Source organism: Anabrus simplex, chromosome 11 (assembly GCF_040414725.1).
Source record: "Anabrus simplex isolate iqAnaSimp1 chromosome 11, ASM4041472v1, whole genome shotgun sequence".
NCBI classification, from domain to species: domain Eukaryota; kingdom Metazoa; phylum Arthropoda; class Insecta; order Orthoptera; family Tettigoniidae; genus Anabrus; species Anabrus simplex.
The window spans coordinates 52,777,136-52,802,945 of NC_090275.1; the positions used below are offsets into that span (position 1 = coordinate 52,777,136).

At 39.4% G+C, this 25,810-nt stretch overlaps 1 protein-coding gene across 1 annotated transcript in view; it reads right to left on the reverse strand.

Annotated features, from left to right (window-relative positions):
• The window catches only part of Coq8 (ubiquinone biosynthesis protein COQ8, mitochondrial), a 47,605-nt gene that overhangs the window by 19,920 nt on the left and 1,875 nt on the right, over positions 1-25,810 (reverse strand). Inside the window, exons 2-5 of the mRNA XM_067155250.2 lie at positions 18,939-19,406; positions 12,433-12,658; positions 7,764-7,888; positions 3,868-4,090 (exon numbers count right to left, since the gene is read on the reverse strand). Of these exons, the coding sequence (XP_067011351.2) occupies positions 3,868-4,090; positions 7,764-7,888; positions 12,433-12,658; positions 18,939-19,406 (1,042 nt within the window). The remainder of the gene's footprint in view (positions 1-3,867; positions 4,091-7,763; positions 7,889-12,432; positions 12,659-18,938; positions 19,407-25,810) is intronic.

Genomic DNA, 25,810 nt, shown 5'->3' on the forward strand with positions numbered 1-25,810 from the left:
GATATTAAAATAACACTTGTAACACACTTTGTATTATAGTTGCTGTTATGTGCCAACAATCGTAATGTCACATAACTTCTGTGTGTCGTTAAATTGGAAGCGTGACTTATTTAAGTCTGCTTTTTAATTTCATTTCTTTATTTAAAATTAAAATGTTCCTATTTTCAGCACGAGTTTAATTTTTGTTTATTGCACTTTTCCAACTTAAAATTTAACATTTTATTTTCATTACTTTTTATTTGTAAACAGTTTATATTATTCTATTTAGTTAACTACCAGAAACTATACAAGAATGTAAATTATAATTAAATTACAAAAGACTACAGAGGCCTAAAATCTAACATGTCCTGGCACCTCTCTTCACCACAAACTTTAGTCGCATTGTTCTTGTGCTGTCCACCAACAGATTCTTCTAAATCTTCCTCATCCGCGTCCTCTGCTTCTTCTGTATTCAAAGTCATACTCAAATGGGTCTTTCAAGTGCTTAGCAATGTTGTGCAGCATGACACACGTGGCAATTACTTTGGGAATTATTTCCAGGGCAACCCAGATGCAGTTACCAAGGATTGAAAACCGTTGTTTTAACTGACCAAAGGTTCTTTCAACTATTAATCTCTCTCTGGCATGAGCCAAGTTGAAAGAGCATTGAATAGCATTTCCTGCTGGCTTAAACAGAGTGATAAGCCATGGAGGTATTCCATAGCATGAATCGTCAAGCAAGCAAGCATTACCATCAAACTGAGAAATAATGCTTGTAATTGGGCTATGTCTTCATGTCCTAACATTGTGCCTGCTACCAGGCCACTCTGCGCTTATGCTTGAAAATTTGTCATTGGCATTGGCAGGAGCTTGCACATAGATACTGGCATACACTTTCCGATTTATATACGCATCTTATCTTAAAACAATTAAAATGGTCAACCTATTCAATACAATACATTCGTAAGAATGTTTATAAGTTATACATGACTGTCAGATTGGGACATGTTTCGCCCTAGTTGTGGGCATCTTCAGCCTAATTTTCCTAATCAAAATCAAATGTTAACAGAATCCCGATATCCTCAAATTGAACCATCTTAATAGCTAAAATAGTATGAGTTAAAAATACATCCAGATGACTTTTACCTTAAATCTCTTTATCCTGTGACTGTACACAGCATCTTAATGACGTGTTTATTTTGTATCAAGTGTTAATGTATCATTATTTGTTAAACATTGATTTATGAGACAGAGGGTACCTAACTACATGATCATTTTAATAGGTGCCAACACCAGATATTTTAATGAATGAATTTTAAAGACTGCTTCAAGAACTCCATTAAATAATTGTTCACCTGTCAGTAATGAGACTGACACATTATATTTTTAACTCATACCAATTTAGCTATTAAGATGGTTCAATTTGAGAATATTGGGATCCCGATAACACTTAATTTTGAGGAGGAAAATCAGGCTGAAGATGCCCACAACTAAGGCGAAACATGCCCCAATTTGAGTGTCATGTATAAATTATAAACATTCTTATGAATGTATTGTATTGAATAGGTTGACCATTTTAATAAACTTAATTGTTTTAAGATAATATACAATTTACAATAAGGACCACCATGAAGTTCATTACATGTTATATACGCATCACCGTGCTCAAATGATTTCTTTATTTCTATTCGCGTGCAGTCCAATGCGCCTATGATGGTTGGCAGATAAAAACGAGTTTGCCAGTGTAAGTATTATTAATTTCCTACATTGCGGAAGGAAATTCTATCCAATTGTTAGCTTTGTCAAGAACACGACTCGTAACAAAATTAAGAGACTTACATTCTGTTGTTTGATCAACTACGAAGTCTTCTGCTACTCCACCATGGAAGCCTGAATCATCTATGCAACGAAGAAGTATCTCCATCCGTTTTCTGGGAGGTAGGGCTCCCACTCACGCTTCTTCAGCTACTGCCATATATGCCTATGTCAAAAAGTCTACATATTCACTGTTGAAACGTAACAGTTCCCTACATCTGCTCACATCTCTTTGAACATGATATGTTTTCTCTTGTCTAACCGGCATGAACACTGCCATGATGAGAACTGACAAGCAGCGAGGAAAAAGTTAGCATGCTCCACCAGAATCTTCAAAAATAAAGATACTTCTACACCAAATAAGTAGAATCTACTCTTTATTCACATCAAAAAGAAGATATATCTAGCCTGCCTGGAAAAAGTAAGATACAGTACATCTAGGTGAAGTAGATTCTAGTCTTTTTATTCCATGAAACAGATATAAATCTCAAAAATGTTTAAGACTTAGTTTCAACTAGTTTTTATTCACTTCACTCAATGTCATTGTCGCTTGTATTAGTTGTATCTTTATTTTCATGACTGTAGCAGGCCAAATCAAGGCCGAACATGTACCATTTTTTGTACTAGTTCTTAAAGTTTATTAAAAATTTTGTACTGGCTAAGGTGGAAACTTTCAATTGTTTTCTTTTATAGCAATTTTATGTAGAATCCCAGCCACAGAGTGATGGTAACATTGATCAGCAAGTGTATGCAAGAGATAGTGCAACATGGCTTAGATGGCAAGGAATTGGGAGAACTGTGGGCTAAGCGTGTGTCAGTCCACCTCAAAGCAAAGGTGTATCGCAGTATAGTGCTGTATGGGGTAAGCCAGTCACCAAAAGTGCCAAGCATCCTCTGCACAATGTGGAGAAGTACAGGTTTTGCTAGTCTCTTGGAATTTTTCTCCTTGATTGCATAACCAATGACAAGATCCGGCCGAGGATGGGAGTTGTTCCCATTCGGGATAAAATGCAAGAGGACCTTGTCCTGAGTACAGCAACCAGTACCGTTACTTACAATGCCTACAAAGCCCCTCCCCCCCACAGAAGGCTAAGAAACAAGACACTCTAGTCATCGACTTGCAAATCATTCAGCTTGAACTGAAAGTTGTGTATGACTGCATAAATTGGTGCTTGTCAATCCAAAAAGTGGTCCCCACATCTGCAGGAAGACAATGAGTCAAAGAAGAAGATGATGGGAAGTTTCAAACCCCACCAGGACCATGGTTTACAAGTACATAAGAACCTCGTTTATCTGGATTAAGTGGGACCAGAAATGATCTGGATTATTGAAAATCCAGATAATCCAGAAAACTAAAAAACAAATACAGTACATGTTATATAATCTATTACAGTAATATCCTCTTTTCAATTGTACAAAAAAAAAAAAAAAAAAAAAAAGGACACTTTTTGTACATTTACGACTTGTTTTATGCACTAAAATAATGTGTGAGTTTTTTTCTATTTTACATTTGTATAGCATTTGCGTGCAGCACAATCACGACGACATGTTACTAATAACAGTTCTGCCGGTGTGGTTTCACAGTCCATCCAGCTACATTGTTGCCTCTCCATGAGTCATTGTTTCTTCTGATGGAGTGCCGGTTTCATTTTTTAATTCACCATCAATGAATTAGTAGTGCATTGCATTCAGAAGAGCGTGGGGTTCGAATCCCTCCTTGGCCGTACTGGGAATGGTTTTCCACGGTTTCCCATTCTCAATTCCAGGCAAATGTCGGGACGGTACCTTTGAAAGACCATCCTTAACTATCCTTGGTGGAAAAGACATTCAAGAAGAGTCGACCCAGTAAAAGAAATATTGTACAAGTAAAAATATATTTTTATTATTTTTGATCTGGATTAATGAGGGCCAGATAAATGAGGTTCTTGTGTATAGTAAACTTCTGTAATTCATCAACTTCAGTTTAATGTATTCTCTCAGTCAATCCTAACAGCCATCATTGGAGATTCCTGCTTGAATCTCAAGCTACAGTGAGTTAAAATACCAAATATTACATGAACACACCAAACTCACCTTCAGGAAATACGTTCCATACTTTGAGGATTCCCACAAGGTTAGAAATGTCACTGTTGATACCCTGTGCAACTCCAGGATACTGGATCTTCATAGCAACCTCTTGTCCACTTGGAAGAACAGCCAAATGGACCTGTCCAATGGATGCTGCTGCAAATGGCTTCATTTCAAAGGAAGTTACTTTATCTCTCCAATCGTAACCAAATTCAGCTTGGAGCACTTTCTGAAAAGAACAAAACTGTCAGACAGGAAACCAAATAGAACACAGAATATGTAATGTATGTATGTATGTATGTATGTATGTATGTATGTATGTATGTATGTATGTATGTATGTATGTATGTATGTATGTACTACACACACAAGTTTTCCTGGGTACTCGGCTTCCAAGTCCTCATTCGATGGTTTCCCATCAACTGCGTATATGGAGCTAGCAACAGTGAAATGTGGAATGAGCTTTGACTGCGCTGATATATTCTGTTTTTTCTATGAAGCTTTCAATCTTGCCACTGAATTGTGTTATGGTGAGAAAAACTTGGTTTTGGTCATTCCTTTTTTCTTATCTAGTTGAAGGAAGTACCAACATTCCCTGGAAAATACTAACGAGTAAGCAATATGCTGGCTTAACTTATTTTCCATTTCTGACTAATAAAGTTGTTTCAACATTCTAGATATTCAGTAAGAGGTACAAGCAGGATGTCAGTTGAACTCAAAACGTTCTATGGCAGTGTGAAGTATGAGAATGTCACGTTGATACAAACTCTTCATTTTCACAAACATAGGATCCAATATGCCTTTGCTGGCGGGACCTAGTGTTTACAGTGCACTAAGTCTTCTGGTATGGGCTAGAGCAATTTGTTACTTTCATTGATCTGTCTCTGTCTTATCCTTGGCTTTGACAAAATGAAAGTGACTGAGGTATGAGCGATGCTAGTAATGCCATTCCTTATGCAGCCAGTCCCTGCTATGAATGGTGTGAAAATGTTGCTCATAGGGTCAGTTGGTGCATGCATTTCAGTGGGCTTGGCAGACTGATATGTAATAGCAACTTCTGGCTCAGTGAGGAAAGCAACGGGAAACTACCTCACTCCTCATTTCCCTAGTACGCCTCTTCAGTGATGCCTAGGCCATCTATGACAGCTCATGGCAGAACTGTTGAGAATCCAACCAGCCTTCAGGCTGATGACTAAACATACATACATACAGGATCCAATATGGCATAACGCAGCAAACGTTTCTTTGTAATTAACTCACCTAGTACATGTATAATATCTTAATTTGTTAGTATTTTTAGGGTCATTATAGTTAACATGAGAAATAAAATATTATAGCATAAAATATTATAATTCCCTACGTACATTTTTGTCACATTACAGCAAACGTTTCTCGGAACTACACAGTACATGCAAGAAATGTTCTCTTCATTCTATGTATATGTCTTCTTCTTCCTCTTCTTCTTAGTCCATTTACTCTCCAGGATTGTTTTTTTTCTTTTTCCTCAGACTCAGTGAGTGATCCCACCTCTACCGCCTCAAGAGCAGTGTCCTGGAGCGTGAGATTATGGATCGGAGGGGATACAACTGGACTGGAAGACCAGTACTTCACTCAGGCGGCCTAACATGTTATGCTGAGCAGGGGCCTTGTGGGCGCTGTGAAGATTGAAATGGATAAGTAAGGAAAAGGGAAGAAAGTTAGGTACCATCCTGGCATTTGGAGAAACCATGGAAAACTACTTTGGGGATGGCTGAGGTGGGAATCAAACCCTCACCTCCCTCTACTCAGTTGACCTCCCAAGGCTGAGCCAACCCAGTTCCAGTCCTTGTACCACTTTTCAAATTTTGTGGCAGAGCCAGGAATTGAACCCAGGCCTCCAGGGGGTGGCAGCTAATTACACTAACCACTACACCACAGAAGCGAACTACTGTATATCTATGAAGTAAATACTGTTCAGACTGAGCTTGATGAAGGCCTACTAATTCTCCCCATTCATTTCACTCTCTCTGTTTAGGAGTACCGTCAAACGGGGCGATTTCGGACACAGAGGTGATTTTGGACAGTATGGTAGATTTGCCGTATTTTGTTGCATAGCAACGAGCCGCCAGTGCTTTCCACTTCCACGTGCGTTTTAGTTTGACCTTGAGGTTATGTTTCCCGCGTTCTGCGCTTTTTATTACGAATCGACTTCATACTTTGGAAAATTTTCCGTGTGCACTGGCATTGTTGAAAGTTCATGGATTATCATTAAGTGGATACTTTCGATTGTCGCGACCGGAAGGAATGCATTATAACTCTGGTACTTCGTGAGATCAACTGACTGAAGTGTTTATAAACGATTGCTGTGGAATTTTGATATGATTTAGTGACAAACAGTGTTTTTACGCACATTTTACTGAAAACTGAAAGCAGTCTGGGTGATTTCGGACAATGCCTAGAAATTATCAGGGGCAGAAAGAAGCTGCTTTGAGGTGTAATTACAAACCAAAATTATTAGAAAAAGCCGTAGGGCCTACGTGATATTAAATGTGGCAAGTTGTCTTATAGGAAAGTATTTGATTTGTATGGTATGCCTTGGTCCACCCTACAAAATAAAGTGCAGAAAGTACATCCAAAAAAATGGGAAGACAACCAATGCTAAATGAGGAAGAAGGAAATGCTCAAGGAAGCTTGTTACCCTCCGGCCGTGCTCCAACACAACCTGCTACTTCCCGCCGCCGCCGCAAATAAAATGATCTTTCTGGGAAGTCGATTTTTGGCCGGACTTCGGCCGAGATGAAAGCAGTGCAGAAACAAGTGATGGCGCTGGCAGCAGCAGTAAAAATGAATGCGATGAAGCACACAATGAATGTAATGATGTTCTGGCATTCCTTGTTGCAGATTATAAATACAAGTTGAGGAACAAAGAGCATACAGGCACTATTTTGGCCTGGCCTGAAATATTCGTTCAAGGGATCTGGATGTCAAATACTTGCGCCCATATAAAAACAGCAGAAAAGTGTTTGTGTTCCCTAATATCCCTGCTGAGGATACAATAGCTAAAGAACAAATTTCGAAAAATACTTCCAGTCCAAGTTGAGAAGAGAGGAATGTTTATTTTCAAAGAAAATGTATTTCAGTTTTATAGACCGTGGCAGCTACATATTCATTGTATCAACCTTTTTTGCACTGAGATTTGTATCGTTTGTAAGGAAAAATATTAAGATCTTTCAGTAGGATCTCTGTGCAGTTTATAACTATTAACATTTCAATTTAGAACAGAAAACTTTACATTTACCTCGTCAGAAAATAAAGATCGATCAGTAACACATTACATTTATCATTACAAAGATTTTAACCAGCTAGTCATATTTTGTACACCCTCAGAACACTTTAAATATCACAACAGTAAAGCAAAAAGAACAAAGAATTGAAATAAAGGACTATTTTCGCTTTGAAACTTCGGACAGTGGTTTGAAAAGCATGTGCGTCTGAAATCACCCCGAAGTACGGGGTGAATTCCGACACTCCTTTTTGTTTCGTCAGGAAAACATGCATTGGCGTATATTGTTCGTTTGTAGGGTATTGCATTAATTGGATATATTCCTCATTATTAGAATGACAAACAATACAATTTAAGATTCCCTTCATGAGTTAAGACGAAAATAACCTCAAAACCGTCCGAAATCTCCCCGTTTGACGGTACGGTAAAAATTACCACTGAAGCAGCACTTTTATTCCTCCCCAGTCTCCACTTTCCCATAAAGCCAATGCCCAACAAAATTTACACATACAGTATGTATACGTGATATTCTGCATCAAAGTGAAAGAATGTATTGGTCAGGTCTCCAGAACTTGTCTTCTGCCCTCCTATTATCACTAGTTTACTTCGCAGAACTAGGGATAGTAATAAAGATACTCACCTCAACTTGCCAAGAGGGCATGAAATCTGCAGACTGTCGAACCCGTTCAAATGCCTTCTGCATTGTTGGACTAATGATACTATTATCTTGAATACTAAGCACCTGACCAATCTTCAAAGCAGCTCCTGGTAAGTAAAATAACAAAAGGTTACCCAAAGAAATATTACTGTTAACAAAGAGCATCTGAATCCATCACTTGTATAATTAGATATGAATTTTAGGAAATGCAAAGCATGAAATAAGGATTCCTCATTTTTTCAATGATATTTACTGCATAGTAATACTTCCTCAAAATAAATAAATAAAGATGAAATTAGATCCGAAATGGTGAATTATAGTGGGAAGGCAGGGATGAAATGGCTTCACAGGGTAGCAAGATTAGCATGGAGTGTTGGTAAGGTACCTTCAGACTGGACAAAAGCAGTAATTGCACCTGTCTTTAAGCAAGAGAACAAGAAGGATTGCAACAACTATCGAGGTATCTCATTGACTAGTATACCAGCCAGCGACCGAGCTCGATAGCTGCAGTCGCTTAAGTGCGGCCAGTATCCAGTATTCCGGAGATAGTAGGGAACCCCACTGTCGGCAGCCCTGAAGACGGTTTTCCGTGGTTTCCCATTTTCACACCAGGCAAATGCTGGGACTGTACCTTAATTAAGGCCACGGCTGCTTCCTTCCCACTCCCAGCCCTTCCCTGTCCCATCGTCGCCATAAGACCTATCTGTGCCGGTGCGACGTAAAGCAACTAGCAAAAAAAAAATTATACCAGCCAAAGTATTCACTGGCATCTTGGAAGGGAGGGTGCGATCAGTGGTTGAGAGGAAGTTGGATGAAAACCAGTGTGGTTTCAGACCACAGAGGGGCTGTCAGAATCAGATTTCCAGTATAATATAATTTTGTGTGGCTATTTCTAGCCGAGTGCAGCCCTTGTAAGGCAGACCCTCCGATGAGGGTGGGCGGCATCTGCCATGTAGGTAACTGCATGTTATTGTGGTGGAGGATAGTGTTATGTGTGGTGTGTGAGTTGCTGGGATGCTGGGGACAGCACAAACACCCAGCCCCCAGGCCACTGGAATTAACCAATGAAGGTTAAAATCTCCAACCTGACCGGGAATCGAACCCGGGACCCTCTGAACTGAAGGCCAGTAAGCTGACCATTCAGCCAACGAGTCAGACAGATTTCCAGTATGCACCAGGTAATTGAAAAATGTTATGAGAGGAATAGACAGTTGTGGTTATGTTTCGTAGATCTAGAGAAAGCATATGACAGGGTACCGAGGGAAAAGATGTTCGCCATACTGGGGGACTATGGAATTAAGGGCAGATGGTTAAAAGAAATCAAAGTCATTTATGTTGACAATTGGGCTGCAGTGAGAATTGATGGTAGAATGAGTTCTTGGTTCAGGGTACTTACAGGGGTTAGACAATGCCGTAATCTTTCACCTTTGCTGTTTGTAGTTTACATTAATCATCTGCTGAAAGGTATAAAATGGCAGGGAGGGATTCAGGCAAATGGAAATGTAGTAAGCAGTCTGGCCTAGGCTGACTACTTGGTCTTAATGGCAGATTGTGCCGAAAGCCTGCAATCTAATATCTTGGAACTTGAAAATAGGTGCAATGAGTATGGTATGAAGACTAAATTGATGTCCGTAGGTGAGAAATTCAACAGAACTGAATGTCAGATTGGTGCTACAAAGCTGGAACAGGTAGATTATTTTAAGTATTTAGGTTGTGTGTTCTCACAGGATGGTAATATAGTGAGACTGAATCAAGGTGTAGCAAAGCTAATGCAGTGAGCTTGCAGTTGCGATCAACAGTGATCTGTAAGAAGGAAGTCAGCTCCCAGACGAAACTATCTTTACATTGGTACGTTTTCAGACCAACTTTGCTTTACGGGAACGAAAGCTGGGTGGACTCAGGATATCTTATTCGTAAGTTAGAAGTATTAGACATGAAAGTAGCGAGAATGATTGCTGGTACAAACAGGTGAGAACAATGGCAGGAGGGTACTCAGAATGAGGAGATAAAGGCTAAGTTAGGAATGAAATCGATGGATGAAGCTGTACGCATAAACCGGCTTTGGAGATGGGGCCATGTAAGGCAAATGGGCGAGGATAGATTACCTAGGAAAATATTGGACTCTGTTATGGAGGGTAAGAGAAGTGGAGGGAGACCAAAACAGCGATGATTAGACTCAGTTTCTAACAATTTAAAGATAAGAGGTAGAGAACTCAATGAGGCCACCGCACTAGTTGCAAACAGAGGATTGCGGCGACGTTTAGTAAATTCACAGAGGCTTGCAGACTGAATGCTGAAAGGTATAATGGTCTATAATGATAATGTATGTATGTATGTATGTATGTATGTATGTATGTATGTATGTATGTATGTATGTATGTATAAATAAATAAATAGATAGATAGTCCTAAAATTAAAACTAGTTATAACTTATGATTTCTACACCCAACCTAATCTAATTTAATCCAACACATTATTAGTGTAGGCTTGATCTTAAAATAAATACCACATAGTTAGAAAGTGGCAAAATTTGACATGAGGGTGTTCTAACCTTATTTCTATTTTTAAATGTTAATTTGGAAATTGAATTCTGGTACAGCACGTGAAAATTCAGAAGGGAAAGGATTCAGGATCAACAAACTGCATCTTATTATTTTGTAAATAAACTTCACCAGAAAGATGCACATGTGGTGCAATACTCTTGTTAACAGAGAAAGCATACGGCAAGGTTGAGTGGACCGATTGTTTCAAATGATAAGAGAAGCAGGAGTCAAGTACAAGGCCAGGCAAATTACCTGGAGTCTCAACGATGAAGAATAGGCTCTAAAATGTTGCAGTCAAGATCAAAAAGTAATCATCAGATGGGATTTAAAAAATTGTGTATAGCCTCCAAAGAGGCCTGGTGCAGGTCTTTTGAAGTAATACCTATATGCGACCTACATGTCTGTAAGAATGGGGATCTATGAAGATTTTTTTTTAATGTTGAAGATTTTAAAAAAATGCACACGCATGCAAACACACTCTCTCTGTCTCTCTGTGTCTCCAAGATAGAGAAATTCACCAATTAAGGTTAAAATTCCCAACTTGGCTGGGAATTGAACTCAGAACCACTCAGACCACAGGCCAGCATGCTAACCCTTTAGCTATGGAGCTGGACATCAGATGGGGTGTAAGACAGGATGTGCCCTCTCACCCTTCAATGGGTACATCCAGAAAGCTCTAGATGAGACAAGGGAGAAACTCGAGACACAGAGGAGGGATTAAGATACAATAGGGAAGAAAATGTACTTAGGTTTGCTGGTGACATTGCTGTAACAGCAGAAAGCAAGGAAGGGGTTTAAGACAATGTTGGAACTGAAGGACATAATCTATCTAACTGGGTACAGCATAAAAATTAATAAAAACAAGACAAGTATACTTGTGATATGCAGATCAATTACGGGCATGAATCAAATTCTCTACTGAAAATGCTGAGAGCAATACAGTAGGAATTTTGGAAAGAGTAAATAAAAAACTGTGGATAACCCAGGTTACTACAGATTACATTCTCCAAAAGATGGATGAAAGAAGTCAATTTGAAAATGACTCTTCAGAACTAGGCAAAAGAAATTACAGGGTAAGGAAGAATGAAATTGAGAAACTCCATAAACAAAAGAAAGCAGAATGGTGGCAGTAGGTTAACTTCAAGAAAACAAAGGAAGAACAAATTTAGCTTATAGTAAAGTGAGAGAAACAACTAGAAATTACATAGAATTTTGTACCAGATTAATCTGCGACATTCAAGTTAAACCAATATTAGATCAGAATTACAAGTAAGAATTTTAGAGAAAATATGTAGAGGATCTCTATGCAGAACCAGCTCAGTTCGTTAGGTAAGCATCCATTGAAGAAGAAAGTCCAACTGAATAAGACACTATACTCAGAGAAGAGTTTGAAGATTTTCTGAAGTCAAATGCTGAATATAAAGCATTGTTCCAAAATTCAACCATCAAATCATTCATTCATGACCTAAACACCTGGTCAATGTCACCACTCTTCTCTATCTTGTGTTCATTATCATGCATCCTTCATATCCCATTTTGTTGTTGATGTCTTCCAGGTACAGCGAGTTCATTTTCGGTCCTGGCCGGACAATCGCATGCAAGCGAGGTGAGCATGCAACTGCATGGTGCATCATGGTGGAATGAGGAACAGGTTTTAAGGCGATTTCTGTATACAGACAGACAGTGTCCGCTTGTCTGTGCAAAGTGCGGTGCAGTGAATTAAATTACATTACACTGGTAAAATGTACGACTGATAAGTTTATAAACTAGTTGACTCTACTAGTGAGCAAGTCGAACTTTAAGAGATATATGCTAAGAAACGTAATCTCTGTTGCTATGACAAAATAAAATGTTAAAGATATTGTAAAGGAGGTTATAAAAATCTGATATTGATATATTCCATTATAATCACTTTATTAGCAATCTGGTTACAACGATTTGTTCCATCATTACCACTTGAGTGGTTCGAGACAGGTCAACAGAGTGCTCGAAGAGGAACAGTGGAATGAGAGAGTAAAGTGGAAGGCATTAGTACATTACCCTACCCAATATGAATCTAGAACAGGAAATGAATAATGAAGGAATTTCAAATAATATTTATAGTCTACCTCTCACTTTGCACAAAGTGTTCACAATCCTCTCGGCATTGGCTGGAGATAGAAAGACGCTATCCAAAGCAGTTCCAACACTTGGAGGTTCTGGATTGAGACCAAGAGTGCGTCGTGTGTATTCTGCCATTGTACCGAGGCCCAACCCTGCTGCGAGGCTACCAAATGATGCCATTCGACTGATACGAGATGATGGAACTTTTCTCTGCTTTGCTGTCGAACTCAACTGGATGGATGAAAATTCACACCATTAGAGTTTGAAACCAAATAAGATACTAATGAACTCAAATAAAAGTAAAACAAAAACAAAAACAAAAAAAAAAAAAAACCACACACACACACACACACACACACACACACACACACACACACACACACACACACACACACACACACACACACACACACACACACACACACACACACACACACACACACACACACACACACACACACACACACACACACACACACACACACACACACACACACACACACACACACACACACACACACACACACACACACACACACACACACACACACACACACACACACACACACACACACACACACACACACACACACACACACACACACACACACACACACACACACACACACACACACACAAAAGGGATGTTAGGTTGTATCTTGATCACTTTAAGCAAAGGTACAGGGTTAGCCTTTGTTACTGTACACAATGCCAATACTGGAATTGCATAACCAGACAGATAAGCTGCTAGTGGTGCTGGGCTAATAGACTGCAGAATATAAAAGAGAACAATGCAGGGAATCTTCATTCAAAATCTGTCATGGCATGAGCTCCTAAGCACAAGATGCCTAAAGTCAAGCAGAGAAAAAGAAAAATTGTGAAATTAGTATTACGTACCTGCCAACTTTCCCAATTTAGGCAGGAGATTCCGGATGTTCAACAGTTTTTCCCACCTCCCAATTATTCTCTTATTTCTCCTGATTTTAGCTTATTTTTTTGGTGAACTTCAAACATTTGTTTTCAAATCCCACCGTTTCAGCTTTGTACGCCAGTGGTCGGGAAATCCTTCGCTCACTGGCTGCTTTCAAATAAAATATCGACGTTTCTTAATACGAGAAATGCGCACGAATGTGCGATGTTTATTGAAACCTGTATATCGCAACGCATATATCGATTGTCAATCTCCCGTTCTCGCGTGCTATGTTCGTGTTCAATCAGAACTGTCTAATCGATTCTAGAGACTAGTTGCTAGATTTGGAGATTTTTAAAGTAATTTAGTGACGGAATTTCAAAAATAGCAACTAGTGACTTTTCTAGAGATTTTAGGAACCATTTGGAGACAATTTTGTTTATTACTTGATAAAACTGCCTGCTGTCATTTCTTGATGGATACAGTACTTTTGCATCCATCTCTTGGCACAGGCCAGAGTAAAGTGTAGCTTCCACCGAAGTCCCAGTCTCATCCATGGTTGTGACAATATGGAAGTTGCTGGGGTATGGGTAGTGCCGAGTAATGACATTCAGAGCACGACTAGTGCATCTGAGTGTTATGAAAAGTGCTGCTCATAGGGTCAGTCGTGCTGCAATAGTACTTTATGACCCAGTGAGGAAAGCAATGGCAAACTACCCCACTCCTCATCTTGCCTAGTATGCCTCATTTTGGTGCTGCCGTTGGTTTTTGGGGTTTTCTTATAACCGCATAACCTTTGGTGGTGCTATTTGAGGATCCAACCAGCCTCTGGGCTGATGACCTAACAGACAGACTTGATAAAAAATAGCATTGCAGTTCGCATAATCGCATGGGCACATGATACAATATATTAATCTATGCATTTGCTAAGTAATGGCATCTAAGTGCATGACTGATTCACACGTCTGGAGCATGAGTTCATACTATTTTTCAAAGGCTTATAAGAGACCGATCATCTCACTCAGATATTTTTCCTGTGAGGAAATAGAGATGTGTAATTTTTAGCTTGTAGCCTCAAATAGCAACAGTCGGGTTTTGGGACAATAAGTGTTATAATACATACCATAGTACTCCTGTATTGCACAAGACATGTAGAATAAGCAGTTTTGACCAATTGTATCTCCTGATTTTTCCTGATTTTCATATCAAAATATCCTGATTTTTGGTTTTGTAAAGTTGGCAGGAATGGTATTATGTACAGTTGCTCAATAAGATGAGCATATTGTATTAAACAAGAATCAATAAATCTGACCATTTTTTGGTCTTCTTCCATTGGTCCGAATTGACTAAGCTCATGAAAAATAACACGGCTGCTTGTTGAATCAGCCCTGTCAATATTTATTATAAAATTTGTAAGTTTACATAATTACTACTCGCACATGTTTCAAGAGGTGGCCCATTCTCTTCATTTGTGAACTTGACATGTCAATGAAAATTACACAGCGCAGCAAAAGCAGTTCAGGTCCATGCTTAGAAAGTGTATTAAGTGCTGATCTGTAGCTCCAACTGTTCTCGAGTTGTGAAGTGTAACTTCGGGATATAATTCTCATAATGCCTCCACATGTGTAGGTCTACAGAGTGGAGGAAAGGGTATTTAGGGTATTGATGTACGATAGTTATGTGAAAACAGAGTCTTGCAGGGAAGTCGTTAGGCGATTTGTAATAATTTTCAGGTTTACGCCCTCCACATAGAGAGATCATGCGGAAACTCGTAAACAAATCGAGAGGAACTGGTTTGTTACTCGATAAGAAGCGAAGTGTTAAAAAACGTGTACTTAACGAGGAAAAACTAAATGAAATCACAGAAAGATTAGAACATACGCCTACAAAATCCCCAAGACAACTTGAACAAGGAGCCAGGGTTTGGAAGAGCTCAGCATGACGGGCTACAAAAATGTTAAAATTGATGCAGGACGAGAACATTTCCAACATTTCCTGTCATAAGGTATGAGCTTATTTTTTTAATTCTTAATTTTAATTGTTATCTCATGTCATGCACGGATAAGGTGAGCGAAGTGCGGTCCTTGTTGCTATGCCACAAGGAGGGAGTGATGAGTTAACAGGAGGCAGATAAGCTGGGCGTGCCTGCCAGACAACCAATGAGAGATATATGAAATTAACATACAATACCCTATGCTCATTCTTTTTTTTGAGCGACTATAGATTCACTGAAGAGCTCAAAATGTCCCCCACTACACTGATGACACAACTGCACTCATTGGATCACAGGCTGTTGGACATTCCAGAACACGTCATGAACCTGATCGTGTATTTCACCTGCAGAGGCAGTAATTCATGCTACCAGGTCTTCCTGTGTGTGTATGGTGTTCTCATACACCTATACCTTCACATGTGCCAAAAATTTAAAAATCTATGAGGTCGGTTGACTGTGCTGGCCAATGAACCAATCCTTTATGACCAATCCGATGTACAGGGAACCTTTTAATCAAAAACATTAGCACGTCATGACTCAATTGAGGAGGTGGCTCATTATGTTGGAACCTCATTTCCCTCCTCATATCAAGCAGGACATCTTCAAGAATTCCTGGCAAAAGCAAGACTCATCATGGACACCATGTTCCCAAGCTTAAAATGATCACATACATCCAGCCTATTAACCCCCAAAAGTAGGGTACTTATTCCTGAAATACTCTACAATTGTCATAAGATCTATCTGTGTCGGTGCGATATAAAGCAAATTTAAAAAAAAGAAATCCCTCAATAACATCAAACAAATGGGACAGTTCCTCCTTACATTCACTAACTGAAGGCAGGCAGTAATTTTATTTTTTGCTAGGGGTTTAACGTCGCACTAAGACCTCAAAGGTTTTCAGTAACAGAAGGATCGGAAAGGACTGGGACTGGGACTGGGAAGTCAGTAACCGTGGTCTCAATTAAGGTACAGTCCCAGTACAAAATTGGGAAATTACGGTAAACCATCTTCAGGGTTGCCGACGGTGGGATTCGAACCCACCACCTCCCTGAATGCAAGCTCACAGCTACGTGACCCTAACCACACAGCCAACTTGCTTGGTGAAGGTAGTAAAAAGTGTACTTGGTTCATACAGTACAGTACGGATTCAATTTCTCCCCAGAAAGTCGAGAAATTTAGACACAAATACCCCCACTTCCATGTGGGGTTGAATCAGGATCAAAAATGAAAAAGAAACTATGGTGCTGTAGTACTGATGAGCCTTGGCCTACCAAGTGATCGCTCCTCAGCCTGAAGATTAGCAGATTACGAATTGATAACAAATCCTCTGGGTTGTTATTCTTTGCTTTCTACACCAGGGCCACTATCTCACCGTCAGTTTCTCAATTGTTCTCACATGAGTGGAGTGACTTTGAACCTGCCCTAAAATTCTGGTAAAAATCCCTCACCGGGCGAGTTGGCCGTGCGCGTAGAGGCGCGCGGCTGTGAGCTTGCATCCGGGAGATAGTAGGTTCGAATCCCACTATCGGCAGCCCTGAAAATGGTTTTCCGTGGTTTCCCATTTTCACACCAGGCAAATGCTGGGGCTGTACCTTAATTAAGGCCACGGCACTTCCTTCCAACTCCTAGGCCTTTCCTATCCCATCGTCGCCATAAGACCTATCTGTGTCGGCGCGACGTAAAGCCCCTAGCAAAAAATTAAAATTAAAAAATCCCTCACCGGGCCAGGAATGGTACCTGGGGCATCCATACAAGAAGCAGGCTCGCTGCCATGGAGCTAGCTCATCAAAAAACATCCTAGGTAAATTCCTGGTCAAGGGCTGGAGGGGAGGGGGGGGACAAAATTACCAGGCATAGCGTTAATCACCCTATCCTACTCAGAATGATGTAAGCCTTTCGCCTTCATGTGGACTAGGTCAGTTTTATGGCCAAGTACCCTTCCTGATGCCAACCCTTGTGGAGGGATGTATTGAACTACTTTGTGTTTCTGTAGTGTTTGGTAATGTGAATGTAAATAACGAGGTGTGAATTTAAAAAAAAGCATATAAACTCCCGGTTCTCAAGTCAAATGAATAAACCGGACGTGGCTAAAATTCCTGGACCAGCAGAGAATTGAACCTGGGACCCTCTGAACCGAATGCCATCACACTGAACATTCAGCTAAGGAACCAGACTCGTAATCACTATAATCATAATTTTTCTTCTTTCTTTTTCCAGAGCTTTTCCCATAACCTGGGGATCTGTGCTGTGCATGTAGACTTGTCCCAATCTTACAACTGGATGCCCTTCCTAATCCTATGTAGAAGGACGTATTGAACTACTTCCTGTTTCTGCGGTGGCTGGTAGTGTAGTGTAGTGTGTGTAAGTGACAGATGTATTAGTCTCTAAATCAAAAGAATAAACAAGACAGAGCCAAGATCTTTGGCCTGGCCAGGAATAGAACCCGAGACACTCTGAACTGAAAGAAACTACATTGACCTTTCAGGCAAGAGCTGGAATTCTAATCAGTAATCACAGAGTGAGAACATGGGTCTGAATACAATTGGACCAAAATCATGACAACAGGTTTACCATCAAATATTATGATAAATAATGAAGTAATCAAAGAGGTGAATAGTTTCTGTTTGTTGGGATCAACCACCAGTAGAAGTGACTTAAACAGTCCAGAAATTTGCCAAAGACTTGTCCTTCAAAGAGCAGCATTCAAAGGTCTGGATAATATTTTCAAGTTCGTTGCCACAAGACCTATCTGTGTCGGTGCGACGTAAAGCAACTAACAAAAAAAAAAAGTATCTTTGCACACTAAAATCAGAACGGTTAAGGCATTAGTCTTTCCAATAGTTGCATATGGTTGTGAAAGCTGGGCCGTAAGGAAGCGAGATAAGAAGCATATTGATGCAGTTGAGCTCTGGTGTTGGAGAAGGATATTGCGTATCCCTTGAAAAGCCAAGAAGACAAATGCATGGGTCATTCAAGAGATCAAACCAGATCTATCTCTTGAGGCATTAATTACAAGATTACAGCTGTCGTATTTTGGACACATGATGAGAAGCTCTGATTTGTAGGAAAAGACTATTAAGCTTCTTGTTTCTTTACAAGCTGCTTTATGTCGCACTGACAGAGGTAGGTCTTATGGTAATGATGTGATGGGAAAGGGCTAGGAGTTGGAAGGAAGCGGCCGTAGCCCCAGCATTTGCCTGGCATGAAAATGGGAAACCACGGAAAACCATCTTCAGGGCTGCCGACAGTGGGGTTCGAACCCACTATCTCCCGAATACTGGATACTGGCTGTACATAAGCGACAGCAGCTACCGAGCTCGGTACTATTATGCTTGGGAAGGTGGAGGGGTCTCAGAGACGAGTGCGGCCAGGACTGAGATGGATAAGACTCCATCAAATCCAACATGAACATGTCACTGAAGGATCTGACATATATGGCAGTCTATCCATGCAATCGCCAGGAGATGATGTCGACTTGATAGCACCTGATCCTCATCAATAACAAATAATAAGAAAAATCATAACCTAAAGCTAGTCACAGCAAAAATAAAGAAAATCAAGCCTTTGCAAATGTAAACCTCATTAGAAATATAAAAGAAAGTACTCACTGAAGGCCGTGTTTTCACCCATGAACTTGTCTTCCCCTTTCTTTCTTGAAGCGGCCTGATTTCCATGTGTTCATCGTGCTTCTTTCCCTGTGAGGACCCAACCACAGGAGGCACAATTTTTTCCATCCAGAGATTTTCCTTATTTCTGGATACAGATATATCATCTTTTCTCATGGATGGCTCAAGGATATCTTTATGTGCACTGATAATTCTCTGTGCCTCCAATTTCAGTCCTTCAACAGTTGGAGGATCAGTGGGGAAGGTTGGTTTTGGTTGATTTGTATCAATCTCTTTATCGATGACTTCTGGTTTCTGATACAAGTTAAGTTCATTTAATTCCTCATCAGTTATGAATGGCTCATCTACAGGTTGTTCGACTTTCCCAGCATATTTCACGTAGCCTTTTACACCTTCAACAACCATAGATGCTCTCTGCAGAGTTTCAGACACATTCTTTGCCAAAAAAGCCTAGAAAGAATAGATCACTACAGTTAAAATTCCATAAATATTTTGACAGTCAAGAAATCTGAAAAGGTATGAAAGGGAAAAAGACCAAGTGGACAACCACAAGGAAGAGATGGGGAGTCAATCAACTGAGGCAGTAGCAGATGAGAAGAGACAACAGAGAGGTGAGACCAGATTAACAAAAATGGAGTGTTCTTACACAGCAGAACCCCGGTATTCCGAACTAACTAAGGCTGTGGTTTGTTTGGATTGGGAAATGCTTAGACTGTCCACAAAAAAAGTATATTATACAATTACAGCTACAGTATCGACAGCCACATGTCAACAACGAGGTTTAGTTATTCACACCAAAAGAAGGTAACCAATTTTTCTAGCTGAGTAAAAGTTACAGCATTTTCATATGCAAGTGAAAGTTACATAAACTGAGAGGAAAATACAATAGTGTTAAACAGTGCATTACAAAATACAATAGAATACACTAAAAACACTTTATTCAACAGATGTATTTTGTAAGCGCAGTATGAACACAATACAAAATTGCGTGCAATATTTGACATTTCAGTTCTTAAAAGGTTGACTTCCATCAGCTACAGCATACTAGAATTTAATTAACAATGTTTTGTAAACATGATATAGGCTTTTGGGCTTATGCCATGTCAAGAAAATACGTTTCACAGAGAACTTTGCTCTGCGTCTTCAGAAGAAAATCTCGACTGCTCACGAGGAAGACTTTTCTAAGAATGAGGTTCTGGTGACGAATTAACGTACCACTTCCGCTTCTATCATTAATGTCTAAATTCAAACCTCATTCTTGGAGAAGTCTTACAATATATTTAGATTCCTTGGTGATATGTAGTAAATAGCGTGGTGTTTACCTTTACCGTTATATATTTTAGTGAGATTCTTGAGTATATACGTTAGTTAATAGTATCAAGGTTTCGTTTTGGCATTCCCCATTAGGATATTGTTACATACTTAGTTGATTGTTTGAGGATCTTCATTATTGGTTTGTTCTCTGTAGGTTAATATCATACAATAGTCGCCTGACGAGAAGTCGCTTTGATGCAGGGTAAGAGATGCTAGGGGTAAGCATGTGCATGTCTCAAGTCTCAAGGCCTGACAATAAATATTGGTTCCGTCCACAGTGACTCTTGTGAACTAAGGTGCTGCTGTGAAGTTTCAAAGTGGCAGTGCAATTGCACTTTAGTATGTACTGAATAATGAACAGTTTGATAAGGAATATGTATTCATTCAGAAAGCTTGCCTTGTAGATCACGACTAATGTTTGTAGCTTAGTGTAGTACTCTGTTACTCGTGCTGTACCTACAAGCTGCCGTGACTTCTCATCAGACACAGATAGTAATTTTAGTATTTATGGTATTTTGAGTTAAAGATTAAGTGTGCAAGTTTAAAGTGTATTTTTCACAGCAGCTTGAGCATGAGTTTGAACTGTGTCCAACGACAGGCCTTGAACTCCGCCTGTTTCGTATTCTGTAATAATAAAACATACAATTTACGGAAGGTAAAAAAATATAACGCGGCAAGCTATACGTGAATATGTGACAGCTGAGAGGTGGGACTATGCAATGAATGACGTGAAGGGAGTTATTCAGGAAGCCTATGAAAGTGAGGGATTCTGGATGACATGGAGATGTTCATCATATGGCTCTAAGTGACACGGTGTTGAAGTAATGAAGTATGTTTACTGAATACTTTGTTTTTCCCCACCCTGCTCTAATCAGCCTCCATATTGTCATAGCAAGTGCATTACTGTGTGTTGCTGCTATTACACTCATTGTCAATTGTGTCATTTCGTAGTAAATTGCATACATTTGTAGAAGAGTGTTACTTTCCTTACATTAATTTGATAAGTGTAGAATATTTTTATATATTCCTTATTAATCCTAACTCTCTGTTATTGTGTTTCACAAATATAGACATATCCCCAAAGTAATGCAAGTGCTCGTGTGTGATCGCTTAATGCTCTGTTTGAGATTTTGCATTTTCCAAATGAACTTTACATTAACAAGCGATTCATTTAGTTGATATGACTGCCATTTGTTGACATCGCACATAAACAAAAGTTTTATCATCATTTGTTTTAAACTTGACAGCATCTATCAACACATAATGAAAAACAAGAGCTAAAAGGTTTCCACCTATTCAATACTATTTATTGTAACCTAAAAAAGTTACGTATATTTGAAACTAGTTTCGGTCTTGCTAGAGACCATCATCAGTCATAATCAATAAAGTTACGGCAAAACATGAATTATTATTATTATTATTAGTAATTTATTGGCCACATTGGACCACTTGAGACTTCCATGTACACTTTTTCTTTGAAGGTTGTACTGTTTGATTCTTCTTATCTGCCCAGTGCTTCTTCATTTGTTCTGATCGCAGTGTTAATTCGTCTGAAATCTCTACAGGCCTTCTGTGCATCATTTCAGTTGAAAATTTATGATTCTTAAGAAAGGTGGTAATTTTATTCTTGTTCTCTGCATCTGTAATTTGAGTCCAACTGTTTTGAGATCCTCTTGAATTTCTTTGATCCAACGCTCCTGTCTTCTTTCCCACATTTCTCATCACTAGTTGTCCTTAAACCCCGTTTACTGGTAATCGTAAGATGTGGAAGAAATAAGAGATTCTTTTCTTATTCATCATACTGGTAACTGGGTAAATCTCTCGATAGCCGGGCTGAGTGGCTCAGACGGTTAAGGCGCAGGCCTTCTAACCCCAACTTGGCAGGTTCGATCCTGGCTCAGTCCGGTGGTATTTGAAGGTGCTCAAATACGACAGCCCCATGTCGGTAGATTTACTGGCAAGTAAAAGAACTCCTGCGGGACTAAATTCCGGCACCTCAGCGTCTCCGAAGACCTTAAAAAGTAGTTAGTGGGACGTAAAGCAAATAGCATTATTATTAATCTCTCGATAGACAGTTTCAATGAGGAGGATTCTCTAGTCTCCTTCAACCTGGTATTTTTATTTATGCAAGTTGTAATCATTCTTCTTTCAGTTTTGAGGAGCTGATCAGTTCTTCTTTCATTTTTCATTTGGAATAAGGTTTCACAAGCATAAGTGGCTTTGGGCAAAGTTACAGTTTTGTAGTGTTGGATCTTAATGTCTATTGACAAGCATTTTTTGTTATAAGTTGACCGGGTTAGAAACTGTGCTTTTTTCAATTTGTTGGTTCTATTTATACATGTTGCTTTCTCGCTTAAGTTGTACATAATGATTTCTCCAAGGTATTTAAATTGTAGGACTATGTTAACTTTTTGATCATTTATGATGACTTTGTTTATATCAAGAGGTTTCATTGGCATGATCTCAGTATTCTCAAAGGATATTTGTAATCCTATTTTTAATGCAATTTTCTAGAGACTGGTGATCTGAGCACAGACTTCTTCCATGTCAAGGGCTAAAAGAGCTAAATCATCTGAAAACCCCAGGCAGTTTGTCCTTATTGAGGGTTTTGCTCCAAAACATGAATAGATAAAATTTAAAATTTATGAAACAAGCGTTGTGAGGCATCTGTTATGTTGTGGAAGTGTTGTTTTCTGGGCCTGTTTTCTATTTGAATGCAACACCCATTAGAATGGAACCCTTGTATAATCATCTTCATTATCATTGACTTTCTGTAGCAGTGGGTACAGTATACAGTACAACCCTGGTAATCCTAAGCCTGCAAATCTGAAATTTTGGATAATCTGAACAGAATCCGTGAGAAAGGAACATACATACATACATACATACATATATACGTTATCATTATAGACCATTATGCCTTTCAGCGTTCAGTCTGCAAGCCTTTGTGAATTTACTAAACGTCGCCACAATCCTCTATTTGCAACTAATGCTGTGGCCTCATTTGGTTCTCTACCCCTTATCTTTAAATCGTTAGAAACTGAGTCTAACCATCTTCGTCTTGGTCTCCCTTTACTTCTCTTATCCTCCATAACAGAGCCCATTATTCTCCTAGGTAACCTATCCTCATCCATTCGTCTCACATGACCCCACCACCAAAGCCGGTTTATGCGTACAGCTTCATCGATAGAGTTCATTCCTAACGTAGCCTTTATCTCCTCATTCCGAGTACTCTCCTACCATTGTTCCCACCTGTTTGTACCAGCGATCATTCTCGCTACTTCTATGTCTGTTACTTCTAACTTATGAATAAGATATCCTGAGTCCACCCAGCTTTCGCTCCCGTAAAGCAAAGTTGGTCCGAAAACGGACCGATGTAAAGATAATTTCATCCGGGAGTTGACTTCCTTCTTACAGAACACTGTTGATCGCAACTGCGTGCTCACTGCACTAGCTTTACCACACCTTGATTCAATCTCACTTACTATATTACCATCCTGGAAGAACACACAACCTAAATACTTGAAATATTCTACTTGTTCCACCTTTGTAAGAAGATTAAAATCTCACATTTGCATAAGAAAAGTAACACTCATCTATAAATATATGCAAGTTGCTACGAAATATAATTGACAATGAACATAATAACAGCAACACACAATAATGCACTTGCTGCGACAATATGGAGGCTGATGGGGTGGGGGGAATAAATAAGTATTCATAAATGTACATTTGCGAATGATTCATTTAGTTGATATGGCTGCCATTTGTTGACATCGCACATAAACAATGTTGATCAGCAGCTATAGACACATAATGTAAAGCAAGAGCTAAAGGGTTTCCACCTATTCAATAGCCTACTATTTATTATAACCTAAAAAAAAGTTCAAATAGAAAACTCTTTATTTGTTTTGCACCGAATACCAACAACACACGCTTGTTTCATACATTTTAAATTTTATCTATTATAATTCATATCTTGCTTTAATTTTAATGATTTTGACTGATGATGGTCTCTAAGCAAGACCAAAACTAGTTTCAAATATATGTAACTTTTTAAAGTCACAATAAATAGCACTGAATAGGTGGAAACCTTTTAGCTCTTGTTTACATTACATTGCTCTTCAATATGGAATAATAAGAAATTGATTACATATGATCTACCAAAACGTCAAGTAAAAACTAGATCTGGATAAAGTAAATTCTGCTATGCATTAACTTAAACAATGAATTTTAAGTACATTACTATGATCTGCCTCTGTAGTGTAATGGTTAGTGTTATTAGCTGCCGTCCTTGAGGGTTTGGGGTTTGATTCCCGGCACTGTCAGAAATTTAAGAATGGCAGGAGGGCTGGTATGTGGTTGAAAAGGTACATCCAGCTCACCTCCATTGGGGGTGTGCGTGGAAAGAGATGCACCATCTCGGAATGAGGACACGAGTTTATTTGTCCGGCTCCATGGCTAAATGGTTAGCATGCTGGCCTATGGTCCAGAGGGTCCCGGGTTCGATTCCCGGCCAGGTCGGAGATTTTAACCATAAATGGTTCATTCTCTTGGCTCTCTCTGGGTGTTTGTGCTGTCCCCAACATCCCTCCAACTCACACACCATACACAACACTATCCTCCACAACAATAACACGCAGTTACCTACACATGGCAGATCTGCCGCCCACCCTCATTGGAGGGTCTGCCTTACAAGGGCTGCACCCAGCTAGAAATAGCTACACAAAATTAATTATTAACTATGATTAAATCCTTTTTCTTGCAATTGCATGCGAGATTTTAATCTTCTTTCCTTTCTCATGGATTCTGTCTGGATTATCTGAAATTTCAAATTTGCGGGATTAGAATTACCAGGGTTGTACTGTATGCTGTACCCACTGCAACAGAAAGTCAAACAATGATAATGAAGATGATTATACAAGGATTCGATTGTAATGGGTGTTACATTCAAATAGAAAACCAGCCCATAAAACACCATTTACACAACATAATAGATGCATCATCATTTTTTTTTTCCTAGTGGCTTTACGTCGCACCGACACAGATAGGTCTTATGGCGACGATGGGATAGGAAAGGCCTAGGAGTTGGAAGGAAGCGGCCGTGGCCTTAATTAAGGTACAGCCCCAGCATTTGCCTGGTGTGAAAATGGAAAACCACGGAAAACCATCTTCAGGGCTGCCGACAGTGGGATTCGAACCCACTATCTCCCGGATGCAAGCTCACAGCCGCACGCCTCTAACCGCACGGCCAACTCGCCCGGTCCTCATCATATATGGCATTAAAGAGAAGAGGGACAAGAATAAACTATCATTATTATTAACATCTGTGTTGGAAGTGGCAACGGCAGGAGTGAGAGTGCACTGCATTGAATCTGATGTTGTTAGTTGTTTAAAGGAGCCTAACAGCTAGGTCATCAGCCCCTAATGGTGCGAGGTGCAACGAAATGAAACGATAATTAAAACTTCAAAATGTATCCACTGATTTAAATATAATACAAATGATGATGAAAAAATGACCATGAATCCAAAACAATCAG